This window comes from Mastigoproctus giganteus, chromosome 11 (genome assembly GCF_048544385.1).
Source record: "Mastigoproctus giganteus isolate SK-2022 chromosome 11, ASM4854438v1, whole genome shotgun sequence".
Taxonomy (NCBI): domain Eukaryota; kingdom Metazoa; phylum Arthropoda; class Arachnida; order Uropygi; family Thelyphonidae; genus Mastigoproctus; species Mastigoproctus giganteus.
In genome coordinates, this window is record NC_143585.1 from 27,966,269 (window position 1) to 27,988,432 (window position 22,164).

Below are 22,164 nucleotides of genomic sequence, written 5' to 3' on the forward strand. Positions count from 1 at the left end.
GGAGTGGGACGTAGTACATAATGTTAAGGGTCAAGTGGCAATGATGGTTCCCACAACTCCACGATCAATTCTCTTGAGTTGAATACAGTACTGTAAAGTCCACACCCCTTGTAGAGATGACCCACCTCCATGGGAGGGACTATTAAGAGCATTCAAAGTAGTAGGGCCCACCAGGCAGTGCCATTCTGGGTGCAACAACATAAAATTCCACTTCCAGTCCAATGTTGTGTCGATCCGAGTTTCTGATTACGGTTGTTGTTGTTGTTGTTTTTTGATTTTTAGGAGCATTAGCAACTAAGGCCATATTGCTCCAGGATATGCGGTGGTCATTCCTTAACCTTTCCGCATCCTCCGTATTTGGTGGTGACGGGCTCGAACCCCGGTCTAATCAAGAAGTGTGTGCTACGCACTGCTGCTCCTTCCCACCTGGCTACAGAGGCGCCACCCTCTGATTACGGAATTTATTTTCCAGTTGTACTGACATAATTATATACTGCCATTTATTTACATTTCATATAAACAAATAAACAATCTGAAAAGCTAAATCCATGTTTATTGATGTTTACATTCAATTATGAAGCACGTGCAGTATTTTTTTTTTTTTTTTTAACTATTCTTCTTTCATTTAATGTTGTTGGCACTGAGAATGTCAGCATTTCTGATTATGAAATTTGTTTTCCCTGCTGTATGGACTCAATTATTGTACTCCGATCTATTTATACTTCACATAAATAATCCGAAAAATTAAACATATGTTTATATTCAATTGTTAACACCAAGCAGGTACACCCCCCCCCCCCCCGAAGTACATATGTCTCAACCAGTACAACCATCTGCATTTCTGATTATGAAATTTGTTTTCCCAGTTTACTGTCATTTATTTATACTTCATATAAACAATTTAAAAAAAATGAAATTAATGTTAACTAGGGGACTTTGCCCTGTGCTTTGCTCACAAACCCCCGTACACACTTTTCTATGTAAAATGTAGTGGTATAACAGAGTAAATCAAATCTTTTTTATGTAAAAGATGCACATGTCGAAACGCACTAATTGATATCTAATCAGGAAATGACTTATGTAATTATTTACCTGTGCATTTGTAGTTATGTAATTGCCCCGCCCACTTGTACCACATGATCCGCATCCGCATCCCTCTTCTTTCATTGGCTACCCCACCATGTGGCATTCTCAAGGTCGAATAAACATCACTATGTAATTATTTACCTGCATTTACATAGGTCACTTAGGAAAAGGCCATTTGCTCCGGGTTCATAGTTCATGAGGAATATTGTTGAATCTGAAAGAGCAGGACTAAATATTTACAAACTACAGGCATACCTCGAATAACAAATAGGATGCGTTCCACGAAATTATTTCGTTAAGCGAAACTTTGTTTTCAGAGGTAAAAATACTATGGCCAGAATAGGGATACGTTCCTACGTAAAGAAAATGAAAAGCTTTTTTTTCGAACAAAGAAAAGTTTTATTAAATAAACAGTCAACTTGCATACAAAGTGAAATCACGTTTTAAAATACGAGTCTAAAGTTGATTGTTTATGCTCTTTTTCTCTTTCATTTAACAATTGCCTATATGGAGTTATTGCATTTAACACTGATCGCTTAACAATAACACTTCTTCCTAAATCAGGATCATTTTCACTAAAAAAATTTAAAACGTTTTCAATGTCATTTAAGCACCTTTTTAAATCTTTGGTTGTTAACACTTTTTCGGCAGGAACTTCTTTAACCTCGTCTTCATTATCTTTGTCTTCGTTGCTAACAAGGTTTTCTAAATCTTCCACTGAAAAACCATCATCTTCTGCATTCAATAAATTTCTAACCCTCTTCATCAACATTTTTGAAATCTATTGATTGAGCCATCTGGATAACTTCATTTCTAATTTCTTGGATGTTATTTTCTTCTTCTAGTACAACTTCTGGCCATATTTTACGCCAAACTCCATTTAAGCATTTCTTAGTGACTTCTTTCCAAGAACTATCAATGTTTTCAATTGCGTTTTTAATGGTGTAGTTTTTCCAAAAAGTTTTAACTGTCATTTCCTCTTTATCCTCTAGTTCAGTTAAACTGTTTAATGTTCGACGCAGATAATAAGCTTTAAATGATGCTATTACTCCCTGATCCAATGGTTGAATCAGGGAAGTTGTGTTTGCTGGAAGAAACACAACTTTGACAGGAATGCATGTGTCCATCGTGTTAAGATCAGTAGGATGTCCCGGAGCATTGTCTAACAACAAAAGAGCTTTTTCTTCAAAGTTGTTTTTTTTGACAATACCGTTTTACTTCAGGACAAAAGTGGTTAACAAACCAATCAGTAAATAACTCCTTGGTAACACACGCTTTTCTATTTGCTTTCCATATTACAGGTAAATTCATTTTTATGTTACCTTTTAACGCCCTCGGATTTTCTGAATGGTAAACTAATAACAATTTTAATTTATAATCGCCAGAGGCATTTGATCCAAAGAGTAACGTTAAACGGTCTTTGGCTGCTTTGAACCCAGCAGCTGATTTTTCTTCAATAGAAATGAAGCTTTTTGTTGGTAGCCGTTTCCAGAACAAACCGCTTTCGTCAACATTGAACACCAAATTTGGAAAATTTTCGCGTTCAATTATTTCCTTTAGTTTTTCTGGAAACTTATTTGCAGCTTCTCCTGTTAATTTTACACTATGAATCCTGGCTCGTTTTTTAAATTTCTCGAACCAACCACGAGAAGCCCCAAAGGTTTCCGTAATTTCTTCAGTTTGTTTAGATTTCAGGTGATTAAACTGGAATATTTTTTTTATGTTAAATGGGGCTTGAAATTGCCGACTTCATTATATCGAAGCTTCGTTATCAGAGGTAACGTTAACCGAGGTATGCCTGTATACAGATATTTAATAAATACTAAACTATTTACAAATAGTTTAGTATTTAGTTTAGTTTAGTATCTGTATGGTATACAAACTATACAGATATTTAATAAATACTAAACTATTTACAAATATACAAACTATATCAGGATGATGGGTCCCTTAATAATATACAAAAAACGTTACAATGGAACATCAGATGATGCTGAGCATGATCATGTATTAGAGAGTGAAGCACGTGCACGAAGTTGGTGAACATTATGGAGGCAGTTGTCTTGCAATGCGGTGAACGTTGGCATGCGTCCCACGTATGCACTCTACATTGTCAACAGCATTGTCAAAAGCACAGGTATGATTGTAAATTGTTTAGTATTTTGTAAATATTTGTATAGTTTTGTATTGTACAATGTTATTATTTGTATAATAATATCATAATGCATTGATCAAAATCTAATCAGGAGATGACCTATGTAATTATTTACCTGTGCATTTGTTGCGACGTAATTGCCCTGACCTCTTCTCCCATTGGCTTGAGTAAGTGATGTAATTGTCCTGCCCTCTTCTCCCATTGGCTCGAATAAATATCACTGGGAGAGAAACTTTTTTAATGTATACAGGGTGTTTCAGTTAAACGTTTCAGAACTTCTAAGAGGGGTAGGGTACATCCTGACAACTCGAAATCATATAGCAATGTGGGGTCGGAAATGCTTTCCTGAAGCGGTGTTGTACACAGAAGCACCATAAAGAAAAGAGACCGTAAGTGAGAAATCGTTTTAATAATACATGAAAAGAAGCAAAAGGTACATGAATTAAAGTAAGTGTTCGAAGTTTCTTCCACAAGCTACAATGCACGCCTCACATCTCCGACGCATGGACATCCGAACATTCTGAAATACTCCAGGCGAATTTCGAATTTCTTGAACAAGAACGCCAGGTTAGTAGGATGGATGATTACACGAATGCAGAGTTAGCCGATATGCATTTGGCGTACGGGGCTGCAAATTGTAGTGGGCCAGCCGCACAGCATTTGTACGCGGAACGATATCCGATGAGGCGTATTGCCAGTCATAATTTCTTTGCAAGACTGCACCAGAGGTTAGCTGAGAGAGGTTCATTTGAAAGAGCTGACAGGGACAGGGTAAGAACAGCACGGACTCCAGCCGTCGAACAGAATGTGCTGCAGCATGTACAGGGGAATCTAAGAACGAGTACACGAAGTCTAGCAAATGCAGTCGGGGTTTCCCATTGCAGCGTCTGGTGGATTCTCCGAGAACAAGACATGCATCCGTTTCACGTGCAGCATGTCCAGACACAGCAACCAGAGGATTATGCACCTCGTATTGCTTTCGCACAGTGGTACCTTGGAAAATGTGCTACAAATCCCCTTTTTCCTGCTGAAGTGTTGTTTTCCGATGAGGCATCCTTCACAAGGGAAGGAATTTTCAACACGCATAACGACCATATCTGGGCGGTCGAGAACCCGCATGCAATACGACATCGTGCAGCACAGATTCGATTTTCGGTCAATGTATGGGCCGGTATTATGGGAGATCACCTCATCGGACCTTACCTGTTACCGTGTCGTCTAACCGGACCTATCTACTTGATCTTTCTGCAGCAAGTATTGCCACAACTTTTGAGAGATGAACAGATTTCTGCATCGACGCAACAGACAATGTTGTTCCAACACGATGGAGCCCCTGCCCATTATAGCGGAGATGTTCGTAACTACCTGGATGTCACATTTGGTCAACAGTGGATCGGACGTGGTGGTCCCGTGCGTTGGCCTGCTCGGTCACCCGACCTATCATGTCTTGATTTTTATTTCTGGGGTCATATGAAATCGCTAGTTTATGACACCCCTGTTGACAATGCTGAGGAGCTGGTTGCAAGAATCGCAGTAGCTGCCGAAGAAATTCGAAATTCGCCTGGAGTATTCCAGAATGTTCGGATGTCCATGCGTCGGAGATGTGAGGCGTGCATTGTAGCCCGTGGAAGAAACTTCGAACACTTACTTTAATCCATGTACCTTTTGCTTCTTTTCATGTATTATTAAAACGATTTCTCACTTACGGTCTCTTTTCTTTATGGTGCTTCTGTGTACAACACCGCTTCAGGAAAGCATTTCCGACCCCACATTGCTATATGATTTCGAGTTGTCAGGATGTACCCTACCCCTCTTAGAAGTTCTGAAACGTTTAACTGAAACACCCTGTAGAGAGATATTTAATAGCTAATGGTAGGTGGTGTTTTTTTTTTCTTTCTGTCTTTCTTAAGTCCAATTTGGAAACCGGCACAACGCTCGATGTTTCCATTTATAAAATTTGTTATTCTGCTGCACTCTTGTTTATTTATACTTCATATAAATGATCTGAAAAACTAAATGGATGTTCATTGATGTTTGTATTCAATTGTTAATGGCACACAGCATTTTGGCCCCGGGTGCCAAGCGTTCCGTGGCCAAGCGATTCTAGTGCATCTGTAAAAGCGTTTTTTCTAAAGAGATTTTCAGCGAATAGATTCTATTTTTTGTTTCAACAACCGTTTTTCTTGATTTCTCGATCAAAGTAGCTCTTTCGCACTACAAGAAGTAGGCAAAGGCCCTGGAAGGAAAACCACCTTTCTGTTTCTTTTTATATTAATACTAACTTCCTAACTCAGCTGCTTGGTCACTTTGTGGCACTGCTCCTGCCTCCCCGTGGCGGGGCCGGAAACCTGGGTGGTAAAGCAAACCCCCAGGGACAAAAGGAGCAAAACATGGACTTTGAAAACTTTCCCCCGATTCAGACAGCAAATCCAAATTCAAAGGATTTGCATCAGTCTAATGATGACAAAACCAACCGAAAGAGACTGAAGACAGATGATTCGCTAATAGAACATCCGAGTTTCCTAATCCTGCATTCCTTAACGAACCAGGCCCTAGGCAATCTATCGCCATTCCTCATACAAAAGTGTCTGGAAAATGTAGCAGGTTCCCCCAAAATGGTGCGCCGTCTCAAATCTGGCGATCTGTTGGTTGAGACTACAAGCTCTAAACATTCAGAGTACCTTCTCAAGCTCACAACATTCAGTGGAATCCCTGTTAAGGTGTCACCACACGCAACACTCAATACCTCCAAGGGTGTTATCTCAGAATGGGACCTAATGAATGTCTCAGAAGAGGAAATTGTCAACGAATTGCAGGATCAGAGGGTCATACAAGCGAAGAGAATTATGATTAAGAAAGATGGCGAACTTATTCCAATTCGCAGTATCATACTGACATTCAGCTCATCCAACCTACCATCATCAGTAAAAGCCGAGTATTTGAACTGCTGCATTCGCCCGTATATCCCAAACCCACTAAGGTGTTATAAATGTCAAAAATTTGGACATTCCCAAACTGTCTGTAGAGGTGATGTAGTATGCCCTAACTGTGGATCGAAGGAACATGCCCAAGCCGATTGTAAATCGCAGTCCTCACTTTGCCCTAATTGTAAAGGCAATCACCCAGCCTTCCCAAAAACATGTGATCAGTGGAAATATGAGAAGAAAATCCAAAAATACAAGATAGAAAAGAAAGTCTCATTTTCCGAAGCCAGAAAACAATTACAGCAACTAATACCGATGCCAAAACGTACATATGCTGACGCTGCTCAAAAATTTCACTCAATATCAGTTCAAACAGATACATCAATCCCGCCAGGCATCTCTATTTCTGAATGGGCTCGAACTGTACTCTCCACTGTACCTCAGTCCTCAAAGCAACAGACTTCTAATAGATCTAATAACACACCAGTCACGATACCTCCTGTTACTCTTACAATTCCTGTAAGATCTACTCAAACAGAAAACTCTGATCCTGGTAACAAGCAGCATGCTGAATCCTTCTTCATGGCACAAATGAGACTTGCTCTCATGAAGAAACGGAAACCATTCTGGACATTCATCCAGAAGATGTAATAGAGGCCAGACCAATATTTTCAAAGAGAGACAAAATAAAAATTGACCAACAGAAACAGATTTCCAAAAAGCAGACAGACACAGCTTCTTCATTTAAATCCAAACAATGAAAAACATCATCCAATGGAACTGTAGAGGCTTTCGCAGCAATATCGACGACATCCACGAGATAATTAAGCATTATAAACCAATTGGAATCTGTTTACAAGAGACATATTTAACACCTCAGGTGTCTACTTCGATAAAATATCACACTCTCTTTCGGCAAGACAGACCTGCTTGACAGGTCTGTCCTCCCTTTCGGCAAGACAGACTAATAATGCTCACGGAGGGGTAGCGATACTTATAGATGGAAGAGTAGCCTGCAAACGCATTCAGTTGCAAACCACTGTTGAAATTGTTGCCACACGAATAGCCATTGGCGTTACCCTAACACTTGCTTCAATCTACTTGCCACCCAGTCGCCCTTGTACCTACATGAACTTGAAGATCTCATTCAGCAGTTGCCAACCCGTTTCTGCTTATTGGGTGACTTCAATGGACACCATCCATTGTGGGGTTCTTCCAATACAGATGGACGAGGAAAAATCATTGAAATACTTATTGAAAGACGAAATTTAACCATATTAAATACTGGTTCACCAACTTACCTCCACCTCCCAACAGGAACAGTCTCTTCAATAGATATCTCTATCTGCTCTCCAATCCTTTTCCCTAGTATCCAGTGGACAGCTCTGGATGATCCACTCAACAGTGACCACTACCCTATAATATGTAAAATTGAAACGTCACACTGCATACCTTCAGAAACTCACACAAAATGGAAATTTTCCAAAGCAGACTGGGCAAGTATACTACTAACGTATCCTTCGACAATCAGATCATCAAATCTCATCCGATTGACACAGTTGCCGACCATATTACAAAACAGATTCTAGCAGCTGCGTCCACTGCCATCCCACAGTCAAAGTCAAGCACTTGTAGAACCAGAAATTATTGGTGGAACGAGGACTGTAAGAATATAAAAAAAAAAAAAAAAAACGTGCATGGAATTTATTCCGCAACATCCTACCACCACTAATCTTATAAATTACAAGAAAATTAGAGCTAAAGCCCGTCATATTAGAAAGAAAGCAAAAAGAGACTCTTGGGTTCGATTCGCAACTACAATTAATAAAAATACCGATGTAAGAATTATTTGGAGAAAAATAAGACAATTAAATGGTAAATTTCCCCCTTTGTCGTCCCCACTTTTCACTGTGAGTGGACAGGAGCTATCTACTCCTGCAGAGATTGCAAATACTCTAGGGACGGTATTTTCACAGTTGTCTGACTCTACAGCATATGATCCATCATTTCAAAAGATTAAAGCTTTGGCGGAAAAATGCCATCCGAAATTTAGAACTACATCCTCTTTCCAATACAATACACCACTTACTTTGGTAGAACTTCAAGAAGCTTTATCCACCGCTAAGAACAGTGCTGCTGGCCCGGATGGAATATACTACATAATGCTACAACATCTAGACAATAAATCATTATCTTCGCTACTGACCTTCTACAATCGCATATTTATGGAGCATTCCTTCCCCAGCTTCTGGCGTCATGCTTTTGTACTGGCAATACCCAAACCAGGGAAAGATCATTCTATTCCAAACAATTACAGACCCATTTCGCTCACAAGCTGCTTAAGTAAAACCATAGAAAAAATGATATACCGTCGACTAATGTGGTATCTTGATTCCCAAAATATTATCTCTGACAATCAATTTGGTTTCCGAAAACACCGATCATCTCTAGATCTCATGATCAAAGCAGAAACAAATATCAGGAATGCGTTTATCCAAAATAAACATCTAGTAATGGTATGTCTTGACATAGAGAAGGCCTTTGACACCACTTGGCGGTTTGGTATCCTGAGAGATCTTCATTCCCTGGACCTGAGAGGACACTTACCTTATTTCATACAGAATTTCCTACAACACAGAATCTTTCAAGTTCGCTATCGGCAAGTCCTTTCGTAAACATACATACAAAAAGAAGGAGTCCCGCAGGGCTCTGTACTCAGTGCAACCTTATTTGTAATTAGAATAAATCAGATGACAAAAAATATTCCAAAAGCTGTAAATTCATACCTCTATGCTGATGATCTGACTGTCTCTTGCAGCTCGCAAAACATGAGCTTCATTGAAAGGCAGCTGCAAACATCTATAAATAATATTGAGCTATGGATGACACAGAATGGTTACCGATTATCCTATCAGAAATCTAGAGTCATTCACTTTTGTAATAAACGAAAGATGCATCCAGATCCAGAGGTACAACTAACAAATCATCCCATCACAGTAGTGAATAGCATTCGTCTCCTTGGTCTGATTTTTGATAATAAACTGAACTTTTCAGAATATATCACACATCTAAAGACTGCTTGCCAGAAAAAAATGAACTTATTAAGAATTATCTCTTCTACATCGTGAGGTGCAGATCAGTACACCTTACTTCACTTGTACAGAGCCCTAATCAGATCTCGCCTCGATTATGGCGCCCCGGTGTATGATTCTGCTAGGGAAAGTGTGCTAGCACGTCTTGCCCCCATTCAACATTCTGCCCTGAGGATTGCCATAAGCGCTTACAGAACATCGCCAGTGCAAAGTCTTTATATCAAAGCCCATGAACCTCCACTCAGCCTCAGGAGAAAGATGTTACTTCTGAACTATGCAGCCAAAATTTAAAGTCTGCCTTCTAACCCCAATTGGCCAATACTTAATGATCCACAGTTCACAATGTACTACAGAAATAAACCTAGAGCAGTTCAACCTACTGGCATCAGATTACAGGAATTATCACAAACTTGGAATATACATCTGGACAAAATCCTCCATGATCTGAACAGTTCAGATCCTCCATGGTCTTTTATTAAACCATCTTGTGACAGCTATTCCCTAAATTGGGGAAAACATTCGCTTGCAAATACCAATATACAGCAACTGCATACTGCTCACACACAAAATTACCTAAATAAATTTTACGCAAGTATACACTGATGGATCCAAGTCTGATAGTAGAGTCAGTGCTGCAGCTGTCTTTCCCTTTCGCACTATCTCTGCTTCACTTCCCACCAAATGCAGCAGTTATACAGCTGAATTATGTGCTATCAAGCTTGCCTTAGAAAACATTCTTCACCTGTCCATCCAAAAAAGTGTAATATATACTGATTCACAGAGTTCAATCTTAGCGTTGCAAATTCTTCCTCAGCAACGCATCCCTTAATAAAAGCTATAATATCTCATCTGATGCATATCCATGATCGCCAGCAAGTAGTCATCTTTTGCTGGATCCCACGCTGGGATATCAGGGAATGAAAAAGCAGACTATGCAGCCAAACATTCATCCAACATAGCATCGCCAGATTACTATGTTCCATATATGGACTACAGATCCCATATAAAAAATACACGTAAGGAACAATGGACACTTCTGTGGCAATCTCAGCCGAATAACAAGCTCCGTGAAATAAAACCTGAACCACAGTTATGGGCTTCCAGTTTTAGTGTAAACAGAAAGGAAGAAGTCATCCTGGCTAGAGCACGAATCGGGCACAGTCAGCTCACACATATTTTTCTTCTTACAGGAAACGATCCTCCGCAGTGTACACACTGCAGCTCTGTTCTCACAATAAAGCACATTCTCGTTGAATGTACCTTATACACTGATGCCTGAAAAGCCTCATTCAGTAACCTCCAAAATCTTCAAGAACCTTTGACACTCCGACAGCTCATAGGTAATGATGCAAATCTCCCGGAATTTTTCTGCTTCTTAAAACGGATACATCTGTATAATTGGTTCTAACTGTTTTTACAGACACCATGTAATCCTCATCTTGTTTATAGGCGCAATATGGCCTAAGTAGCCCTTGCGCCAGAAATAATCATACCAATACCAATACACAGCAATTTTTTTTTTTTTTTTTTTTTTGGTGTAAAAATTACAAAGTAACTTATACTCTGTCTTAGGGTGAAGTATTTAGACATGCCATCAAGATATAGTAATGGTCCTTTCTGATGGCAAAATTGAGAAATTGTTAGGCCATTCTGAAGAAACATTTAAAAAAGGGAAGCTCTTACAAATAAGATAGTTTCCAACTGTTCCATATGGTGTGACTGGGTTTAGGTTTCACTAAATGAACTGAAGGAGATTTTTGGAGTTATCACATGGGACTAAATGAAAAAAACTGATATGGAGAAATATTGGTTTGAAGAATGGACAGACAGAATTAAATTTTTCAAGAATGTACTTAGCAGGAAGAGAAATAATATTTTCTGCAGATATTTTGGATGTTGCATCTCTGCCCACCAACAAAAGGACAAACATAGAATTCAAAGTAGGGACTCTAAAATAAACAAACATTGACAATTATCAGGAGGGAAGGTTTGTGAATATTTTCTTCCAGGAAAAAATATTGCAGTAGATCTTTTAAATTGTTTTTTCATGCTGTTGTATATATTAGTTTATGTAAACCTGAAAATAAATAATTTTTGAATATTACATTTCATCTAGTCATTTGTTTGAAAGAGCTAGACTGCATGGAGAAGATAGTGAAAGTAATGCTGGACTCTGCAAAGGTTTAAATAGCTAACAGTAATTCTATATAAATACTGACATAAAGACACACTACCACATAATGCAAATGAGTATTGGAATATGGAAATGAACACTACTGCAAAAATAAATGTATAAGGGAAAGTCAGAAAGTAAAGTTTATATTTTTTTTATTGCAAATATAATTTGTTTACATTGAAGTGCACATTGTTCATAAAGACACATCCTTAAACTATTTTTCAGTATAGTCAATTTGTTTAGGCACTTGTGTTTCTAATAACTGTCTCACCTCCTCTTGAATGCCTTCATCTAATGGGATGCATTTACCTTATAGATACCTCTTTAAATATGGGAAAGGTGGATGTTGGATGGCACCAAGTTGATTCAGTAAGGTGGATGGGGAAGGGTTCCCCAGTTTCAGGTGTTCAAGAGGTCTGATTTTGGTGCATACAGTATACATTATCACTTAACAGCAGCACTCTTTTCGATGGTGGACCAGGCTACTCTTCATTGGTACTCTTCAATTAGGCCAGTGTGGCCTAATACCCTGCTACATTGATTGATGAACCACATGGAGTGAAATTCACCAAAATGACTCAGTTGCATCCCTTTCACCAAATTTCTGGTTGCATCCCTTTCCTGCAGTGTAATCTTCAACCTTTTTCTGAGTGGGAAAACAGGCAGAAACCTTTGGCTAAGGCAAGGTGTTTGCTATTGTCCCAAGGCTAAGACAGAATTATCAGCATGCTTCCATGCCATTGATTTTGTCTTAGCCTTGGAAAGTAGTGAAACACCCAAGTCTTGTCCCCAGTAACAATGCAGTCCAAAAATTCCTTGCTTCCTTCTGCTTATTGGTCTGTTGGGTTTTTACTTTTCAACGCCACTTTTCACTGTTGAGTTTTGGCTCTTATTATTGGCCATAATTTCAATTCAGTTTATTTCTCTACCTCTTGTAGTACAATGCTACTTGAGCCTTTGGCTCATCCACTTTACAATCTTGTTTATAAATCCATCTACTGCAGACTTTCTGGTAGCCCAGATGCTTGTGTACAGAGTTCCATGTGAAAAGTGACATCACTGCTGCATCAATTTCTTTGACATGTTCAAATGATGTTGATGAATACCTACTCCTGTTATCATCTACCATGCCTGTCCAGCCATTGACAAACTCACAACACCACTTCATAACATGTTGCACTGACATGACATCAAGGTTTTACAAAGCCACTAGTTCCCTGTGGTTCCATTGGCAGGATGGGTTTTGCTCACAGAAACTGTTGCTTGTACCTCCATTGGTGTGTACATATCCAGTATGGTTTCCATACTAATTATCATTAGTATTAATAGTGTACAGCATCATCAAAAAAAAAAACACTATTCACTTTATTTTCTCATCTTTTCTAATAATAACTGTGTGGTGTACAGTAATGTCAGGAGTGTTGTCAATAAAATGAATGAATTTGAACCCTTGGTTAGGACAGTTAACACTTACATAATAAGGCTAACAGAAACACAGTGTAACTCATGTCGCCCAAATAGAATAATCCAGCTTATTGTCTGTGGGCAATTATATGTGTGCGATGTATCTCTTCAGGCATTCCACAGGATAGCGCCTTACCTGAGCTCTTGTTTACAGCACTTATCTCCCAACGTGTCGAGTCCAGGCATAACTTTATTATGCTGATGATATGAAGTGCCTCACACTGATTGCTTCACACATTGTACCTCCATTGATCTTGCTGTGATAACTGCATCAATTAATAACACTCCTGGAATTTGCAAACTACCTCAAATAGTTTGGACTAAAAATAAATCAGAAAAGTCTAAATTTATGATATTCTCCTCACAAAAAATGCCTCCCCGTATTCAGCCAACACTGTGTAATGTGCCCATCCCAATTGTCAACAAGCATACTCATCTTGGGGTCATGTCTGGTCTTAAGCTTTGCTTCACTAATCACATGGATAAGCTGCTCACCCTGGCAGCTCAACTTCAGTGGATTGCAACAGCATTTGCAGTATATTTTGTATGTCACAACTAGGGGCCATCTGCTGCCCCTAGCACAATGAAACCACTTTTCACTGTTGAGTTTTGGTTCTTATAAATTCATTGGCTCTTATTATTGTAATTAATTTTAATAATTATAATTATTATTATAAATTCACTGGCTCTTATTATTATAATTATTATAAATTCAATTCAGTTTATTTCTCTACCTCTTGTAGCACAATGCTACCTGAGCCTTTGGCTCATCCACGTTACAATCTTATTTATAAATATACTCCTAATTCTTCATACATTTTCCTGTTAGCTATCTGATAATATCTATAGTGCCGTAGATGTGTTCTGAATTTTACAATTCCCCACAGAGACATAAGCCAAAAGGTACTATTCCCAGTTCACTTAATCTAGCTCTTAGCCCATGACCAGTTACCACCATGGTCTCCTGCAAACCCATATCCAGCCATTCTTTGCATTATTATTATTATTATTATTACTAGACATATAGTGCAAGGAAGCCTGAGGCTTATGCTGCATCAGCCAAAAAAAATTTCCGAGTTACCCTGAGAGAGAGAGAGAGAGAGAGAGAGAGAGAGAGAGAGTCAGAAATAGAAGGGAATCACCAAGAAAGAGAAGAATGATGATATCCAGCTCAGAGTGTGCCAACCCCATACTCACCAGATGCGAGGCCCTGGGGTTCTTTCATCGTAGTTACAAAAGGCAAAATTCCATAGGTAACCCTCCCCTGCTCATAACTGTTCCATCGCTCCTGCCATTTAATCTCTAATTCCTTACTAATTCTTCTTTCTGTTTTTAAATCTTTTTTGTCATATTCTTTCCCTTCAATAGGACATGACTAAATTCCCATTATTTTATAGGATAACTCCTGTCATAGCATATTCAAGATATTTCCATATTACAATTAAATCTGCAGGTTCTTTACCTGAAAGTACCTGCAATGCAGCACTGGAAGCAATCTGGCAGGCTCGGGTCATTGCCAGAAGGGCTTGCCTCTGAGCTGATATGTTTTTTTTTTTTTTTTTTTTTATGAAAACTCCAAACACAAGAGGTAATAGAATCTGTAGTACTTAGTACCGTGCTTGGGTTGCAGGTTGAGAAGATGAAAGAAGATATTTGTTAACATTAGACTTGAACTTCTGTAGACTGTAATTTTCAGAAAATACGTATGAAGGAAGGTTGTTCCAGAAAACAGCAGTTGAATGAATAAATGAGGAAGATGAAAAGTTGGTTCTCTGAGTTTGAAGTTGGATAGTAAATGGATGTTGGCTGGTGGCGGCATGTTCAGACTGTTTTGAAAGAGAGAGTGGGAATTGTAGAAGCCAATTCAGAAGAACGGTGCCCATGGAAATATCTGTAGAAAAGGCATGCAGCAGAAACAATACATCTATGAGACAGCGAGTGGAGAGATTCAGTCAGAGATGAGTCATTAATTAACCTAACTGCCCTCTTGTGAATGGAATCTAGAAGCCTGAGAGAGGTTTTGGGGCACCACCCCAGATGTGGGAACAATATTCCATGGTAGAGCAGATTTGCAATTTGTACAGAATAAACAGCTGTTTGGAAGAAAAGTAATGCCGAGAGCGAAAGAGAAAACCAAGTTTTTTAAATGCAGAGGAAGCAATATTTGTAATGTGCTTGTGCTAAGAGAGATTAGGTCAGGGTAATCCCCAAAAGAGATATATCATTTTGCCTAGAAATCAGAGTGTCACCAAAGATAACCATAGGAGCAGAAGAATCCTTTTTGTGAGATATAAGACAAGACTGAGTTTTAGAAGGATTGAAATCAACTAAGTTGTCTTTGCCCCACTGGAGAATTACCCGGAGATCGGCATTTAAGGAATTGGTAGCGGATATTTAAGAAGTTGAAGCTGATTGAGCAGGGAAAGGTTTCTCAAAATGGAAAGTGGAGTGCAATGTGCTATCATCGGCAAAACTATGAATAGGATTTCCAGTCAATGGAAGAAGGGTCATTAATATACAAGAGGAAAAGAGTGAGGGAAAGAACTGAACCTTGGGGGACACCAGCATTAGTGGAGAAGATAGAAGACAGAGAACCATCTACCACCACTCTCGGTGAGTGATCAGAGAGAAAACTGGATAACCAATTACAAAAAACATATGGCAAACCATAAGATGGAAGCTTGGTTAGAAGACCTTTATGCCAAACACTATGGAAAGCCTTTGAGATGTCAAGAGCAACTGCTTGTGTTTCACCGAACTTATCCATTGAATTTGTCCATAAATGGGTAACATAAGCCAGAATATCACCCTTGGATTGACACTGATGGAATCCATACTGGTGATCGTTGATCAGATGGAAAGTTTCTAGATAGTTTAAGGGTTGGCGGTTAATTGCTTTCTCCATTGCTTTAGAAAGAGTAGAAGTAATTGCAATGGGACGATAATTGGATGGGAGGAATTTGTCACCCTTTTTAGGAACTGGCTGGTTATAAGCAAATTTCCAAGCAGAAGGAAAAACACCTTTGGAATAAGAAAGTGAAAAAAAGGCGGCAAAGAATAGGAGTAAGTTCAGGAGCACAGGTTTTGAGAACAAGTGGAGAAATACCATCAGGACCTGGAGCTTTCTTAGCATCAAGATTCATCAAAATCCTTCTGATATCCTTTGATGGAAGACCACAGGAGGCATTGAATGTAGCGTGTTGGGAATGGTGGGAGGTGTTTTACCAAGATCATTAATACATGAGCTCAAAGAAAAATGGGATGCTAGCAGGTCAGCTTTATCCTTGGCTGAAGTGACAACAGAACCTTCTGGTTTGGACAGAGGTGGCAGCAGAGATGGGCAAAAGTTGGGGCCAATAGCTTTGGCAAGAGATCAGAATGCTCGGCTACCATTAGGGCAAGAAGCAAGTGGTCTGCTCTTAGCCCGTTCAAAGTCTGGTTTGGACTGATTAATAACTGCTTTACGATTGTGGTGAGCTTTGGTGTAGGCAGAAAATGAAACTGAAGAATTGGAAACAAGCCAATTACAATATGCAACATTCTTCTCTTGAACAGCCTTAGCACATTTATTGGAAAACCAAGGTTTAGATAAAGGATGAGATTTTAAAATGAAGTGTGGAATAAAGGATTCCATTCCCACAAGAATAATTTCACTGACATGATCTGAGCAAACATTGACATCAGACGTTTTGAAACAGTAATCCGACCAAGGAAAAGAAGAAAAAAAATCTCGCAGGTCATCCCATTTTGCATTCTTGTAATACCAAACAATACGAGTTTGGAAATAGCCATGAGATAAAGGCTCCATTGGAAAAGAGACAATCACCAAGTTGTGATCTGAGATGCCTAAAGGACCACTTACTTCACGACCATGTACTTAGAAGGTTTGTTTGTGAGAAAAAGATCAAGCATGATGGCTGTATGGTTAGGAGTGTCCAGTATCCTTGTAGGTAAATGAACAATCTGTTCAAGGTCATTAGTAATTGCAAAAGCCTCAGCTGGGTTGGTGTGACTAGAAAACTGAAGCCATCAGGAGTTGTGAACATTAAAATCACCAAGGAAAATTACTTCACTGTTATGAAAGTTGGACTGAAAAAATCAAGTTGCAAAGAGAGGAAGTCAAAGAGCTCCAAGTGATTAGTGGAGTTGGGAGAACGGTAGAGACAACAGATGAATTTTACACAACGAGGTAGAGGACGTAGAGAGATTTTAAGCCAGAGAAGATCGAAAAGAGGAGATTCCAAATCACCAAGTCTCTGTCAGGGAATATCGGAATGGATATATGCACAAGTACCACCTTTGAGGCGAAAGGCATCATACAGCGAATAATTTGGGCAACTGAGGTGAGCAGTAGTTGAATCAACCGATAACTGAGATTCTGTCAGAAAAAGTATGTGGGGTTTGGGAGACTGCAAGTGGAAACAGACATTGTTGAGATTAGAATTGAGACCACATATATTTGTGAAATGAACTAAGAAGTGTTTTGGAGGTTTAGATCTTTTTGCAGATAAGCTTACTCTATTAGTTCAACAATTTATGGTGAATTCAATAATAAGAAAAAGTGGGGTGGTCATGCTGTATGAAGTAATGACATTTTTGGATATGGCGTACACATGGTAAGAATATATCCAGATCCTCGACATAACGTGGCCCCGACAATACCCCCCGAATACACACTACTTGAATACACACTACTATCTGGCAGAGTAGAGGTAGCAAGATTATACACTAGCTGATCTGGAAGCCTCCTAAGAGTTACCAATAGGTTCGGTCCAGTGTACTAACTAGCGGCCGGCCTGCAAACACTGTTTTAGAGCTTTACCCTCGAAATGTAAGGAAGATTGGATCTCGCCATGATGTTCATCTTAACCTCAAAAGTCATCAGTCATACTGCATGATGGAAGAGATGGGGAAGGGTTGACTGGAACTTAGCTCTGGAGACTAAACATGGGTTCCACCACTTCAAGCCTCCAATAAGCAGAGTGGCGGTATTGCACCAGTTGATGAGAGTCATCTACCACCTAGAGTTGTTTGATATTAGTTGTTTTTTAATTACGCTATTCCCTGCTTTGTATCCCCGGACACCAGCGATATATGTAATAATCGGCATAAAAATTGTATTTTTATGCCGATTATACAGGGTGTTTCAAAAGTGATGGCCAATAATTTAAAGATGAACTGTACAGACTACAATATGCAAAAAAAAACCTAGTAAACATGGGTCCTTAAGTGAATCGTTTTCAAGATATTGCACATTACTAGTTGGGATCCACCACTGACAAGGTGAACTGTACAGAGTTGGGATCCACCACTGACAAGGTGAACTGTACAGAGTTGGGATCCATCACTGACAAGGTGAACTTTACAGAGTTGGGATCCACCACTGACTTGTTTGTTTAGGTTAGGTTATGCTCATTCTCTCCCTTTCCTCTCTCTCAATGCCCTGAGATGTAGCAGGCATACTAGTACTTATCAAAGAATAGCCAACATGGAAAGAGGTTACAGCAATGAAGAGTATGCAGACATGCACTTCATATATAGTAAAGTCAACGGCAGTGCATCCGAAGCTGCTTGTTTGTACCAAGAAGCATTTCCCCGCTGAAGGCAGCCCAACAGGCGGCATTCATCAGGGTACATTGACGCTTTAGAGAACATGGGCGCTTTGCACATGGAGTACGAGCAGGTAGCCCCAGAAGCATCATTTCCTCAACATCAACACCTGATGTTGAGGAAATGATGTTAGAAAGAATAGAACAAAATCCAGAAATTTTGACAAGGAGGGTTGCTCTGCAAGAGCGTGTGCTGAGTCATAGCAGTGTGTGTGTGGCGAATTTTACATTGCTGATTACTGTTACCCCTCCCATATCCAGCTTATACAAGGTCTCAACAATACAGGCTACCTTCCCAGAGTGAACTTCTGCCAATGGATGCAACAACAGTGTGTCCTGAACTCCTAATTTTTAAGCAACATTTTGTTCACTGATGAAGCTGACTTTACTGGTGATGGTAATTTTAATTTTTATAACTGCCACGTTTGGTCTGATAATGTTCCACTTCAACAACGCCAGAACATGTGGTTTGTGCATGATGGTGCGCCAGCACATTTTGCTCGAGTTGTGACTCGGTATATAACTAGAAGGTATGGTGGATAGGCAGAGGTGGCCCTGTAATTAGGCCTTCCATATCACCCGACTTAAATCCTATGGATTTTTGTATCTGGTGTCATGTAAAAAGCTTGGTGTACACTTTTGACATTAACACAATTGAGAAATTGCAGCGTCAGGTTGAAGGAGCCTTTCATCAAATCAGAAATGACCCAGGAATGCCCGAGAGGATTCGCAACTCAACTCAACGTAGAGAAGACTACAAAGCTGCGTACGGATGCAAGGACATCATTTTGAAACACCTTTTGTAACATCCTGTAACATGTAACGTCTGTAAAATCCTGTAGTGTTGAAACCAAAAATTAAAAATGTGTTACGTTATGTTTAATAAAACCACCCTTAGCAAAGGATTCAAGCTTTTTGCTAAACTAGTGCTCCCATAGTCAGTGGCTGATCTGAACAAAAAATGTGCATTATCTCAAAAATGGTTCATTTGTGGCCCGATGTTCACTGGGACTTTTTTGCTTATTTTACTTTGTACTTTTCACCTTTAAATTATTGACCATCATTTTTGAAACACCCTGTATAGCAAGTTGAGACCTCCCTTTCACACCCTATTCTACTTTCACAGTTCTTATTTTTGAATATAAAAATTCTAATCTTTCCTTTAATATATTTAACATGGAGCAGAAAAGTCAGTCTCTCATCCATCATTACCTCTAAGTATTTCAGGGATCTTGCAGGAGTTTTGACCACTGGGGCTCTGTTTATACTCAGTGTCCCTTTCAGCAGCATCATGTGAGACTTTGCCATAGATAATTGTAACTTATTCTGTTCTGTCCATTGGGCCATAAATAAACATAAACTTCCTCCACAGTTAAAGAAAATTGCAATGGCCAGTTTGCCAAATTCAAAGATTAGGGTGAAGAAAATGCCCTTTAGCCAGACATCTGAACCATCATTCTGGGACTCTTGTAGACTTGTGTACTCTTGAAGACCCCTAACTTTGTGCTCACATCTCGTTTGTCTTCACTTGTCTAGTAGGTTTCTGCCCTTTTGCTTGCACATGCCAAGTCATTGGATGCTGACCTTAATAAGTTTGCTTGTGATAGGGAGTGCACATGCTGCATCTTAAACTTGTGCATCTCTGTCCCTGATCCTCCTCCTCGAAGCTCACCTTATACTTTTGTTGCTCAGCAGATTCTTTTGTTGGCTTGAAATGGTATCTGCCACAAAGGAGGTTTGCTAACTTATTTGGTATGATGATGAGTAATGACAAACTTTGTACTTTTTTGATAACATTATTACATGGTTATATTCTCTCTCTCTTCCCCCCTCCCTCCCCCCAGACAAATATGATTTATAAGAATCTGTATTGTTACCTGTTTTGTACTGCACTGTAAAATTATTTGTACATACCTATATTGTAATTGTATATTGTTGTATCTAATTGTATTATACTTTGAACTTTCTGTACTTAATTTTGTGCTTCCATATATGTATTTCCTTATGTTTGATTTATTGAATGTTCTCTGTTATTATTATTATTTATTCATTTTAACTTTTCTTTCATATACTATATTATCACTGTTAATACCTGGCCTGGTGGCTGTGAAAGGCAGTATTGCAGTGTTTTGTATCTATTATTATTATTATTGCAATGCAGATTTCTTTCTTCATACAAGGTCATCTGGATATCCAGATGATCCAAATGAATAAGGCAATCATAGCATGGATTTGTTGAGGGATATGCCTGACCAATCTGATTAGTTGCTATGAGATTATCACAAAGAAGAGATTAATTTTGCAGAGATTAATTTTGACTTAATATGTTTAGATTTCAGTAAAGTTTTTGTTGCTTTTCCATCTGAACAATTGTTGCATAAATCAGAGCAATAAGTTTTTAAGCTTTTTTTTTTTTTTTAAATTCCATTTTCATGTATGTGTATATTGTGTTCATTAGAATTTTTTGGTATTGTTCATCCAAATAATTTTCTTTTTTCCCCATAGGCCTTTGTGTACTCTATCAGATGGGTCTCCTTTTTATCTTGTTTCAAAACTATAAGACAGTAAAATCAATTATGTATTGGTTCTATCCAGATCTCATCTCATTTAAAATTGATCATGAAAAGGTAAATAGAATTATTTCTTTCTTTTTATTTATTTTTTATCATTTTAATACAAATATAGGCTATTAGAGTATTGATTTGAAAAAAAAAAAAAAAAAGCTTCTTTTATGATTTGGTATATTCATATGTGAATAGGAGTATTTAGTGTTAAAAGAGAGCATAGGTAGCTTTACAGTTTTTTTTTAGGATTGTGAGAAAGAAACAAAATTGTTTTAAAATGTTTATATGCATTAGCATTTTTTAATGTATTATATCGAGCAGTTATTGTATCGTTGTTCAGTCTCTCTGATTAATAATATTTCAAGCATCAATGATCAGTCTCTGAAAGTAATTAAAGTGATCAAATCTCATTCTGTTAAATTTGAAGCCATTATTGTTGAGTACAAATCTGATATTTATTATTTAACAGTAATTAGTGTTTATTTTTCTCCATGCTTTGTGGCCTTATACGTATCATGAATTTTTAGCTTGGTTTACTCAGAATGCTATTTTAAAAGTGTCTGTTATTCTCTTTGGAGATTTTAATTGCTATCTTTCTATCTGCGTGGATGAGATATTGGCTGCAGTTCACCTAGTTCAAATTGTTGATGTTAATGCTTAGTATATGAATGTTGAGAATTACTATTCTCTCCCATTTGAATCTCCACTTCTCTCTAATCATACTAATGTTGCCTTTGAATTTCCAATTTAAAAAAATCCACACTACTTTTAATTCATCTCATGCTAAATTTGATATTACGAAAAGTTCTCTCTAAACCTCTGTTGCTCTAGATGTGTTCGGTATTTTTCCTTGGAGCATGCTGAATGACTCTCCCATTGGAGCTTGAGGATTAGCTGAATGGGAGAGTAATATTTATTGCATGGCTGTCATGTGTTGCTCTCAGCTCTTCATTTCACCTTTCTAAAATCTCAGATGTGTCAAAATTATGGTGAGATGAAAAACTAATTTTCATTTAAATAATTCTTGTTTATTCTCATAAACAACAATTATTTTAAATAAGCGACAGATCCGTAATTTCAAAATTGTCATAAAT

At 38.4% G+C, this 22,164-nt stretch overlaps 1 protein-coding gene across 1 annotated transcript in view; it reads left to right on the forward strand.

Moving 5' to 3' along the window:
* Pss (phosphatidylserine synthase 1 homolog l(3)77CDf) overlaps positions 1 to 22,164 on the forward strand; it is a 115,097-nt gene that overhangs the window by 30,848 nt on the left and 62,085 nt on the right. The window contains exon 4 of the mRNA XM_090384645.1: positions 21,012 to 21,133. Within this exon, the coding sequence (XP_090240771.1) occupies positions 21,012 to 21,133 (122 nt within the window). The remainder of the gene's footprint in view (positions 1 to 21,011; positions 21,134 to 22,164) is intronic.